This window comes from Ursus maritimus, unplaced genomic scaffold (genome assembly GCF_017311325.1).
Source record: "Ursus maritimus isolate PB19 unplaced genomic scaffold, ASM1731132v1 scaffold_2, whole genome shotgun sequence".
NCBI lineage: Eukaryota > Metazoa > Chordata > Mammalia > Carnivora > Ursidae > Ursus > Ursus maritimus.
In genome coordinates this window covers 72,854,877-72,867,105 of record NW_024424452.1, presented here as the reverse complement: position 1 = coordinate 72,867,105, position 12,229 = coordinate 72,854,877, and the positions used below count along the sequence as shown (strand labels likewise).

Sequence of the window (12,229 nt, the reverse complement as noted above, 5' to 3'; positions counted from 1 at the left end):
CATTGCCAGATTCCGTGTCATGACTTGGTATATTTTTTGTTTGTTCTTTAGGCTCTAGTCTCCCTGCTCTCCCATTCATTTGTTTCTTCCACTCTTTCAATGAAATCGTTAGACCAATAGATCAGTAACATATTTTAGACTTAATACATCTTCATTCAGCCATTCCGCAGACAGGGAGAGGATTCCGAGTGGAGGATGGGCAAGAGTAAAAGCAAATCAGAAATGGAAGCACGTAGCACAGCAGCCGAAGCAGAGGGCCCGCGAAAGGGTTGGCGGGTGAGAAATTGGAAGGAAGTTGAGGCCACGCCATGTTGAGTCTTCCCTGGTGAATGGATGGATTGAAGACAGACGGTAGCTTAATGGCCATTGGACCAAGTGGTAGAGCTGCTACTCACTGTTCTCTCAAACTAGGCACTTACCATTTCTGAGCCTCAGTTTCCCCATTTAACTTATTTAACCAACACTTGTGTGGTTCCAAACACTATTCTAAGTACTGTGCAAATATTAACTCATTGACTTCTCCCACCAACCCTATGAGGCAGGTGCCTGAGCAGGAATATTGTTCCCATTTTACAGAAGGGGAAGCTCCTGCCCAGAGAGTGTAGGGAACACGTCAAGGTCGCAGAGCCAATAAGTGGTAGAGCTGGGATTTGAACCCAGGCCCTCTGGTTCCAGAATGCATGCTCTTAACCGTATGTTAGGCTGCCTCTCTGAAATGGGGAGAAGCATTAATTCCTACCTCTAGAAGTTACCCAGATGATCTGATGAGATGATGCATGTCAGGACACGTTGTATGTTGCACGGTATTTTGCAAATACTGTTTATTATTAGTTAAAAATAATTAAGTAACACTCTGGAAATGGATGAGATTCTCAAGGGTGTAGGGAGAAAGGGAGGGGTCAGGGACCAAGCCTCGGGAAATGTCTATGCTGAGGAGAAGGGCTTCGTTTGGGGAGGACATCAGGCAGACTCACCGCTGACCCCTGTGGACAGGGTCACAGTCTGAGAAGAGCCCCGGCCTCCAGCCTTCTAGTCTCAACAGCAGGATGCTGTGAAGGGCAGTGAGGTACTCAAGTGGATATTGTCCAGGCGGAGGGGACCAAAACCAGGCCTCTCCCACTGGCACACCAGGAACTCCGTCGGGGACTTAAGGCAGTTTGCGGTTCTGACTGCAGCTTCTTTTTCCTTCTGCGGTGCATTTTCCCAACAGACCAGAGCTCAGACCTGCTCTACATGTGAAGTGAGAGGCTTGGAACTAGGACATTCCTAGGTTTGTGGTGGCCTTGTGGGGGCAAGAGCAAAGTGCACCGCGCAAGGGGACAGACTCTGGGCTGGCCAGCTGGGCCTCTCTCTGGGGTTGCAGAGGCCAGCTTGCTGCATCTGCCGTCTTCGGGACAACTATCACATGAGTGCCTGGGAAGGATGTCAGGAGTCTGGGGACAGAGACCCAGGGATCCCGTGATCTCTCTCTGGCTCCCAACGAGTCATTCGGTCTGGTTTGTAGTGGGCGGGAGTGGGGGCTTACTGTCTGTCTCAGTTACCTTAGTGCAAAGCAAGGTAGTCATTAGAACCTTCTTCCCAACTCCACCCCTGCCCCTCCAGCCGGTGACTGATGTGTATAAAGCGCTTGCAGGGGCTGACGTGAAAAGCCCCTGAGAGAATTGCCAGAAGAGTGCTACAGTGACCTCACCAGGCTTGTGTGGAGTGTTCAGGGCTACCTCCTTGCCTGGGGGGTGGTTTATTTGAGTACCGTATGGGCCAGCCTGGCGTTTGGTTGGCATTTAATTTCTGTAGCGGAGGGCCTCTGGTGGTCCCAGCTTCCAGACTGCTCAAGGTCCTCATAGAGGTGGGCACCGCGGACGAGAAAGTGAACCATTCCTGCTCAGGTATATTTAAGAATGTCAGAGGAGAGCCTTATGCCCAAAGAAACTGGTTTTCTAGAGAAGACTTCAGGAGAGGACAGGTGTGTCCCGCCATGTCCAGCGGCCCCTGGTCTGAGAGCTGCCAAGAGAACTCCTTCTGACCAACACGGCCTCCAGCGCCCATGTGAGCCCGGGCTGCTGTCTGCAGGCTCTCGGGAGGACCCTTTGATGGCCTCGCTTCTGAGGGGCATGGGGGGGACGGGTGAGACCTCCTTTTCTTTGTAGTGGCTTGTGGACTGGGACACGGGTCTCCTGATCCCAGAGACTGCACTCTGGGGGTGAAAAGCTTTTCTGGGCTGTTGTATGAGGCGCCCACGGTACTAGTGTCCACGGGTCTGCGGCAAGAAGAAAAGGAGAAAGTTCTTAGAAGGAGGCTCGGGAAGGCAGAGCGGTGCCTAAGGAGTCGGCCTAACCTTGGAGAAGGGAAGGTGCCCGGGACTAACGTCCGAAAAAGTGGGGTCTTGACATTTGTAAGCAGACCGTGGCACCTGTGGGTATTAGTTGGGGTTCTCTAAGTTGCAAGCGACAGAAACCCAGCCTCGTTAGCCTCAGCGAAGGAGAACACGCACAGGCTCTTATACCCGAGAAGAGCAAGAAAATTCAGAGCGCCAAAGACAGCGGGCCGCTGCACCCCCGGGCCCGTATCTGTCGGCCTGCCAACTTAGGGTAGTTAGTCTGTCTTCGATGAAAGTCAGAGTTCTCGGTAGACATGAGGTGACACCTTGAATCCCCAAATTTGCACAGTGAAGCAAGAGAGGTAGTCTGCCCTTACATTGTGGGGATGCAGATCAAGATTACTTCTAGAATTACTTCTTGGAAATTCCCGTGCAGACAGGTTGAGAAAACACAATAGACAACCTGTCTCAATATTCTACCACGTTGCCTTGTTTTTTTCACCCAAAATGATACCGATCACCTACTTGAGTGTCACAATTTGAACGACTTGAAGCCGGTGCCAGCGGTCTAACCCAGCAGACGTTCACTGTCTCTGCAAATAGCCGGGAGCGCCGAGGCAGCTCCGAAACAGAGGCAGGGGGAGGGAACGACGGGAAGCCTTCCCTAGTGACCTGTCAGGAGTAACTTCTGATACGTTTATTAAAACCTCAGACGGGGCGCCTGGGTGGCTCAGTTGGTTAACCGTCCGACTCTTGTTTTTGGCTCAGGTCATGATCTCAGGGTCGTGAGATCGAGGCCTGCATTGGGCTCCACACTCAGTGGGGAGTCTGCTTGAGATTCTTTCTCTCCCTCTCCCTCTGCCCCCCAGTTCCCTGCGTGCACTCTCTCTCTCAAGTAAATAAGTTAATTAAAAAAAAAAACAAACCCACCTGAGCCAGGGGACACTCGTGTTGCTTCTCAGAGCCGCAGCACAGGGCAGGACGCAGCGAGTGTGGGAGTCCTGAACCGCCCCTGGGTCTGGCGGCAGACCCGGCCCGCAGGTGGTCATGTGAGTCACACGTGAATGTGCTCCCAGGCAATGGGCCCTGGCTTGTCAGGCCCGGGGAAGCCGGCTGCCTGCCAGGACGCCTTTGCTGCCTCGGGCCATCTGAGCCTTCTCTCTTGTTCTTGAAAGGTGCACCCCTGGGAGATTTGCTGGGGCTTGTGCCTCCCCGCTGCCGGCCTCCTGGCAGAGGCCAGGATTTTGGATTTCCCTGGCGGGCGGCTTTTTGGCCCCCACACCTGCTCTGCCTCCTGGGAAAGGTTGGACCAGAGGACCTCAGGCTCGGCAGGCAGCCCCGGGGTCTCTGTCCCCCGGCTCACGAGCGTGCCTGCTGTAGGGCCACCGCAGAGTGACACGCACGAGTAGTGCTTTCTTAAGTTTTCCCCCTGTCTTTTGTTTGTTGTTTTGTTTTGTTTTTTGTTTGTTTTTTTTTTAAAGATTATTTATTTGAGAGAGAGAGAGAGCATGAGCGGGTGGGCGGTGTGGGAAGCAGGCTTCCCGCCGAGCAAGGAGTCCGATGCGGGGCTCGATCCCAGGACCCCTGGGTCGGCTGAAGGCAGATGCTTAACCGACTGAGCCACCCAGGCGCCCCCTTCCCTGTCTTTCGGATTGGAAGTGTTGCACCCTATTTTTATCTTTTTATTCTTTTACATTGTTAACTCTCATATCTGATATAACGACGACAGAATTTCACAAGCTCGTCATTCACCTACAAATAATTACTGAGTGTACCTACCACGTACAGGCACTTGTCCAGCTGTCCTGACCGAAGTTCCCGCCCTGAGTCCGTACTAACCGGGACGCTTTCTACTCTAACCACGCCTTTAAGAGCTTCCATTTTGCTTAATATTTTCATCTCACCCTGTTTTCAAGGCTCCCAAATTAGCTCTTTATAAAGTTTATGGTTGACGTTTAACTTTTTAAATTTAAATTTCATTTTTATGCAGTGGTTACTTAGATCTATCCGTATATTTGCTAGTTTCTCTTCTAACAGTTGATTCTTGCACCCTACTTATTTTGGGGATTTTGGGTTCCTTCATGAACTGTGTCTTTAAGAGGATCATTCAGTCAGTTTACAGTTAGCAAACATTCAGGTGTTTGGCCTCAGAATATATTGTGCTCTCTCTTGAACGATGTAAAAGAACGTTAGGGCAAGAGTTCTTTTCCTCAGCACTTGGAGGAGACCATTCCATGGTTTTCTGGCCTCTATTTTCTGTTTTCTTCAAAAGAAGAGTCTGCTGTTTATCCACTTTTTACTTCTTTATCAGAAATCTTGTTTTTACTGTTTTCTCTGTATCTTGTCATTTTTCATTGTAATGTGCCTTGATACAGACTTTTTCTTTTTTTTTTTTTTTAAGACTTTATTTGTCAGAGAGCGAGAGAGACAGTGCTCACACAAGCAAGGGGAGCAGCGGGCAGAGGGAGAAGCAGGCTCCCTGCTAAGCCAGGAGACTGATGGAGGACTCCATCCCGGGACCCTGGGATCATGACCTGGGCCTAAGGCAGATGCTTCACTGACTGAGCCACTCAGGTGTCCCAGACTTTTTCCAATTTACTCTTAGAACTCGATATGCCCTTTCATTCTGAGGACTCACGTGTTTCTTTAATTCTAGAAAATGTTCAGTCCTCCCTTTAAGAACGGCGTCAACCTTGATGGGGACAGTGTAGGTCCAGTCTAATGCAAGTTGTATGCTTTGGACTCAAGTAACAGAAACTCTCCTTGAAAATAGATCTAAAAATCGTTTTAAGAAATGTGTTTCACATAATGAGAAGCCAGGATGAAGTGACTTGAAGGTTTGTTAATTCAGCAGCCCAAGGATTGACCGTTCTTTGCTGTGCTCACCTCGCTGGCTGAGCACCTCTAAGGATCCCAAGATGGCTGCCACAGCTCTGTGCTTTCTTTCCATTAGTGCCCTCAGGAAAAGATTTTGCTTCCTAGTGTCTGTCTTCCTAGATCAGAGCAGCTTTCCCCAGATATCCCGGTTTCCACCCGCACCAACCCCAGACTTCTCCTGACTCCTTTGCCAGGATTGCAAGGAGAAGGGACACAGCGATTACTTGAGACCAACCAGCGTCCAGCTCCCAGAACTAGGGATAGGATCCACCTTCTCTGAGTCACTGGGAGCAGAATTACAGCAAAACAAAGTGAGAGGTCTGCCAGGAAGGAGAAGAACCAGAGTGGGCTGGGTAGGCAGCCAGCAGCATCTGCTACCCACATTCTCTTTAATCTCTTGCTGCCCTTCAGCTGAACTTATGCTGGATCTTGTCCTGTCCTTCACGAACCTTGGCTTTTCATATTTTCAGTTTCTCAATCTCTTTTATCGCATTTTGAGTAATTTCCTCAGAGCTGTCTTCCAGTTTACCATCTTTCTCTTTAGCCAAATCTGCTATTCCACATAACGATTGAGTTTTTAATTTTGACAACTACAATTTTAATCTCTAGATTTCTATTGGATTCTTTTTCATAGTTGCTTGCTCTTTTTTCGTGACGTCCTGTTCTGTCGTTATGGTTCTTACCCCTTTTCTTTTTAAAGCTTCCAGTAGTAGTTATTTTATAGTTTCATTCATCTTTTTCTATTAATTTAAGTTCTTGGAATGTCAGTTATGCTTTTTGTTTCGTTGACTCTCCCTCCCTGTGAATGCTGTGCACTCACTTTCATTGAGTGTTCTGTGAATGTGGAAATTCACTACAGAGCCATTTTATGTTTACTTTTTGTCAGCATTAATTTTTACATGAATTTATTACTTTGGATTTCTGCCCCACGCAGATGGATGGATTTGGTACCCACGTCAGCACGGCGCATGACTCAATGTTTGATTTCTCATGGAAGAAAGTGTTGCATGATCCACCCAGAGCCTCCGGTAAATGACCGTGTTTTTGACGCTTCCCTTTGCCAGTGGGAGGAGATTTCTACTCCCTTTGTCATGGCGGAGGCAGCCGTTCTGGAACCCACTGTTTCTGCAGGGTATTGGTTCCAGTTCTCTGCCTGTGCAGCTCAAAGTGCCCCTCCCGCATAAAAAACCTCAGCCCTCGGGTTCTTGAACTATGTCTAATTCTCTCTGGCCACAGGGGTGGGGTTATAGCTCTGGCTTTGAATTGTCTCTTGTTTCTGGTACCTATGGATTTCTCTTTCTTGGCTTTTCTTTTTCTTTTTTTTCTTTTTAAAGATTTTATTTATTTATTTATTTATTTATTTATTTATTTATTTATTTATCGAGAGAGCGAGAGCCCAGGCAGGGGGAGCAGCAGGCAGAGAGAGAAGCAGGCTCCCCGTCGAGCAGGGACCCCAAGGTGGGGCTCGATGTGGGGCTCGATGTGGGACTCCGAAGGCAGATGCTAAACCGTCTGAGCCACCCAGGCGCCCCCCTTTTTTTCTTTTTAAAACCTTGGGTCATATTTAACGCAGCATTTCAGTGAATTTGGAGAGGGAAAGATGGTCACATTGGCTGAGTCTATCTTGCCAGGTATGATTCCCTTGGTAAGTGAAAAACACTTTGCTTTGCTTGAAGAATAAGGACTTCCTATTCGTTCTCTCATTTGCCTTTTATTCTAGAACTTCACTTTCTTAATCTTTCTGATTGCATTCCGGGGCTTTTCCTTGGACCCGATTCTGTATATTTGAGTAGGGCATTCACACTGATGCCTCCAGTAGCCAAACTAACACCACAGGGTCCTTCCTCTCCTTTCCCTGCTCTGTAATCCGTGCCTCCTTTCTCCATAAAGGCTCACTTGCTCTACACTCAAAATAGTTGTAAAATTACAACACCGTTAACAACATCAAGCCTACTAAGTAAACCACAGAATATATACCATTAATCATTCACAGTCAAAATACTGTATTTTACTCTTTTTTTTTTTTTAAAGATTTTATTTATTTATTCGACAGAGATAGAGACAGCCAGCGAGAGAGGGAACACAAGCAGGGGGAGTGGGAGAGGAAGAAGCAGGCTCACAGCAGGAGATCCTGATGTGGGGCTCGATCCCAGAATGCCGGGATCACGCCCTGAGCCGAAGGCAGACGCTCAACCGCTGTGCCACCCAGGCGCCCCAAAATACTGTATTTTAAAAGCTACTTGATATAACTTTTTGTTCCGTATGGTTATGTTATCAATTGAATACACACTTAGGCTTGTTTTTTTTTTATGTTTGCAAGGATTTTGTTTACCTTTTGCATCCATTTGTATTTAAAATTTTTTAGTATGTAAAATATTTACAAGGTTCAAAAATCAAAAGTGTAAAAAAAATAGAGAAATTTTACTTCCGTCACTATCTTAATTTCTCGTTATCTTTCCTGTTTTTCTTTTTGCATAAGTAAGCATGTATTTGTGCATATTTATATGCAGATGGATTCTTATTTTCCCTTTCTCACATTTTTCCAATTTTTTGTTTTTTTACAACTAGTGACTTAATGAACGAGATAACTTTGTGCATCTGTGGTTTCGTAGCATGAGCTTATATCTTCAGGCAGATCCTAGAAATAGAATTGCTGGGTCCAAGGGTCCATGCACGTGGGGCTTTGTTAGCTATTGCCAAACCCCCCTCCACAGGGCTTTTCCCTTTTCACATTTGGAGCACGAGTGCGGCGGGCAGGAGAGAGAATGCCCGTTTCCCCACAGCCTCACCCACAGAGAGTGATGCCACGCTTGAGTGTGTAGTGGTGGGAAAGGGAAGAAATGGTATCTCATGTGGTTTTGTGGGCATTTCTCTTACTTTCATTGACATTGGGCATCTTTTCATATGTTTAAGTCCAGTTGGCGTATCCTGTGCTATGAACTGTTCACGACTTTTTGTGCCTGGTTTTATTGAGATGCGAATCGACCCATAACATCGTGTAAGTTTAAGGGGTGGTTGGACGGATGTGTATACTGTGAAATGACCACAATAAGGTTAGTTAACATCGATGTCCTCATATAGCTACATTTTTTTTCCGTTTATATATTTTTGTTCACTTTTCTGTTTTTTTCACCTTTTCTAATGTTTTGGAATTATTTATAAATTAGAATGATTAGTCCTTTCTCTGAGACATAAGTTGTGAATACTTTCTCCTGTTTTGTCATTTGTCTAATGACGCAAAGTCTGTTTTCTTTTCCACCATGTTCTCACTTGCGCAGTTAATAATATGCTCATGTAGGACCTTTATTTTGAGACACCAATTAATAATTTACTTATAAGAGTTTTTTTTAAAGATTTTATTTATTTGAGAGAAAGAGAGAGTAAGAGAGAGAGCACGAGCAGAGAGAGGGAGAGGGACAAGCAGACTCCCCTGCTGAGAAGGGAGCCCAGTGTGGGGCTGGAGCCCGATGTGGGGCTCGATCCCAGGACCCTGGGATCATGACCTGAGCCAAAGCGGACGCTTAACCGACTGAGCCACCCAGGCACCCCAGTAGTTTACTTATAAGAATTAACAAAATTCAGAACTCACAAAATAAAGACAAAACTCAGAAATAACCTTACAAAGACTCAGACAGGAAGGCACACCTAATAAAGTATATTCATCGCACAGAGCCGGAGTAACTAACATATTGCATTACTGAATAAAAATTCAGAATATTTCAGCAGCCTGGAAATATGGGCCAAAGTACACTAAATAAAATTTAGTAGAAATAATGTGTCGTATTTAGGCTTAAACATGTTAATGCCATAAGTTCTAGACTTGGGACATCTGCCTTCACAGAAATTCATATGTGTATAAGCTTTGGGTTTTAGCTGACCACGCAGTGAAGCCCAACAGGATAATACGGTTGCTGAAAGAAAATGCGTTCTTAGAGTGAATAGTGGGAGGAGATTGTCGTGATGATGGAGAAAATTGCCCCCTTGTGCTCAACACTTACCAGCCCACATCCAGAATGGTACATTCAGTTTTGGGGACCACAAATTAAGAAGGTCATAGTTGTCCGCGAACAAGTCCAAACCAGGGAGTCTGATTAATGAAGAGTCTGGAAGTCGTATCAGGACCTCGGGAGATTAAATCTGGAGAAGGGAAAGCAAGTCATTTGTGAAGCATTTAAAGGCTGTCAAGTGGAGGAGGGGTTAGGATTATTCGGTGCTGCTAAGGCTAGTGGGTCTCGGTCTGCGGTGAGGACCCCCAGCGGACAGGCTCACGCGAAAGGGCAGCCTTCTCACCAGCACTCGGGACTGCCCCTCAGCCCACCAGCTTCCTGTGGCCAAAGGTGTTTGGGTAGCGGTGGCAGGTCAACCGGGGGGGCGTGGGGAAGGCTCCGTGGCTGTGGGGGGGGCAGTTTAGGCAGCAGGGTTCCTGTCATCTGGCTCGTGGAAGGAAAGCTTTCCTTCTTTCTGGTGTCTTCTGTTTGTTGGAAACGAGCAGGTGGGGGAAGTGTCTGTGGGATTCTTTGGGCTGGTTAAAGTAGATGAAATGTTTGGAGAAACGCGCCTCTGTAGGATTTAATGTTAAGATGTTAGCCTGCGGGGTTAGCCAAGATCCCGAGCCAGCGGCCGGGGAGCAGGGACTGCGCCTTGCCGGGAAGGGTGGGTGCCCGGGGGCCAAGACCTCCACCCGCGCCTGCACGGACCTATTTGTACTCAGTGCTCGGGTCCTTGCCGGCCTTCCCCACGGCCGGCGAGAGCGGGGATGATGCCTCACTGCGAATTGTACTCGTTGAAGCCCTGCTCGGGGACCTCAGAATAGTTCCTACGCTAAGCTTACTGTCGAATTTTACCGGCTACGCGCATCAGCTGGGGAAGCGATTAAAATGCAGATTCTGGTCCAGGAAGTCAGCCGTGTGCTTGAACTTCTCCAGCTCTGGGGCTCCAGGCGCGGCTGCCACCGCTGGTTCAGGGACTCCCCAGAGCAGCACAGCCCACCTGCCCCCTGCTTGTTTAAAATGCAGGTTCCTCGGCTGGGCCTCTGATCCCCGGCACCAGCATCTCCAGGGCGGGGCCCAAGAATCAGCTCCAGGTGCTTCCTCCGTACATCAAAGCTTTCCCGCCACTGGCCCCGGGGCACGCGAACGGGTTGGGTTAGACTGGAGGAACACCCGTCCAAGGAGACACAGGGAGTCACACACAAAGCGGGTTGTAGAAAACAGGCCGCTTTCGTGGAGCTTGAGGGGGGAAGCCGGGCCAAGAGTCTCGGGACTGACGGGGGCCCTGGGGCGTCTGCGGCTCTTGCGTCAAGTGCAGAGGATGGGATCTGACGAGTCTTTCCCCGTCCGCCAGTCTCCCCTTCTTTTTCCAGTCGTCCGGCATGCTCTGCCCACCGCACGCCGAGGCGCCCTGACCATGAGCCTCAACTCCTCCCTCGGCCACAGGAAGGAGCTGAGCAACCTCACGGACCAGGAGGGTGGCGAAGGGGGCGCCGTCATCACCGACTTCATCACCATCATCATCATCACCATTTTTGTCTGCCTGGGCAACCTGGTCATCGTGGTCACCTTGTACAAGAAGTCCTACCTCCTCACCCTCAGCAACAAGTTCGTCTTCAGCCTGACCCTGTCCAACCTCCTGCTGTCCGTGCTGGTCCTGCCCTTCGTGGCGACCAGCTCCATTCGGAGGGAATGGGTCTTCGGCGTGGTCTGGTGCAACTTCTCCGCCCTGCTGTACCTGCTGATCAGCTCGGCCAGCATGCTCACGCTCGGGGTCATCGCCGTCGACCGGTAAGCCCGCCCCGGACGATGGAGGAATTACAGAATAGCGGGCCGAGGGGGACCCCGAGAGATCGTCTGGTCCGGTGACTTCCACACCGTCTCAGTGCCCGGGGAGGATGTCAGGGGTTTCTGCTGGGGAGGGTGAGAAAGCAGAGTTCTGCCTTTTCCTCCATCCCCTCTTTCAACCAGAACACCTCTGATTTAATTGCAGTGAGTTTTATTTTTTAAAAGAGACGCCAATGCTTTAAAAAAAAAAAAAAGTTCTCGAAACCTCTAATGCACACTTTATAGAGGAGAAGCAGCAGCTGGGGAAAGTTGTGTCAGAGATATGAGGTCCAGGGTTTCCCAAGGGGCTGCCTGCTGTCTGGCAGGTGGGTGGGGCCCCCACACTCCTCATGCTTAGTAGGATTTGGCTGGTAGTCACTCCATTCAGCACGGCAAGGGTTCGACTTCCGAGGGAGAGAGTAGGTGGAGCTTGCAGGTTGGGGAGGAGGCCAGCAGTGGAGTCAGGGAAGACACAGGGGAGGCTAGCCAGGGTTCTTGTCCCTGGGGGACACGGCCCCTGGGCTCCCTCGGGACCATCCGCTGTTCAGCTGATGAGTGGTAGCCGGATGGTGCTTCCAGAACACAGGCCTCCGCTAGGCCCAAGGCCGGACGCTGTCGGCTCTCCGCGGCTGTGGGGAACGCAGAATGAAGGAAGCAATTGGTCGGAGCTAATCCGTTGGCCTCTCTAAATATCTCTTTTTCTCCAACAATGAAAATGATACAGAAAAATGTAACGAATAAAATAAATATCCATAATCCCACCAATCAGAAGCAATCACTGTTTCAGGTTTAGTGTATTTGCCTCTAGTAAGGTTTGGTTCCATACGGTACATTTTTAAACAGGTTTTATGGCACGAGTGACCTGCTCTTTCACTTAACAAGTGAGGACGGGCGTTGTCTCCCACCTGCAAGTGTCAGATGCCCTTTCAGAACGTGATTTTTAATGGTTCCATGGTATTCCATCATGGATGTAGGAGAATTTACTTTTACAGTCCCTTCCTGGCTTACTGTTATATACAGCAGTTTTGAGGAACGTGTGTGCTGTGGAATGGTATTTTGGGGAAGAGTAAACACACTTCCAAGATTCTTCGTGTATCGAAGGCAGGTGGTTTCTCAGATGACTGAACAGATTTTGACTCTAGTAGCCATTTGTCAGCATCCCATCAAGACTGATTATATAACATTAAGAAAATATTTGAAACTCTTTTGGCAGTGGGGA

The 12,229-nt window shown here is 48.7% G+C and overlaps 1 protein-coding gene across 9 annotated transcripts in view; it reads left to right on the top strand.

Moving 5' to 3' along the window:
• GPR161 (G protein-coupled receptor 161) overlaps nucleotides 1–12,229 on the top strand; it is a 47,644-nt gene that overhangs the window by 18,103 nt on the left and 17,312 nt on the right. For 4 of the 9 annotated variants that reach the window (XM_008695707.2, XM_040636174.1, XM_040636175.1 and 1 more), the window contains exon 3: nucleotides 10,557–10,974. In XM_008695707.2, the coding sequence (XP_008693929.2) occupies nucleotides 10,557–10,974 (418 nt within the window). Of the gene's footprint in view, nucleotides 1–6,128; nucleotides 6,223–8,107; nucleotides 8,193–10,537; nucleotides 10,975–12,229 lie in introns of all 9 variants that reach the window. The other 5 variants (XM_008695741.2, XM_040636176.1, XM_040636178.1 and 2 more) reach the window with 4 other exon arrangements.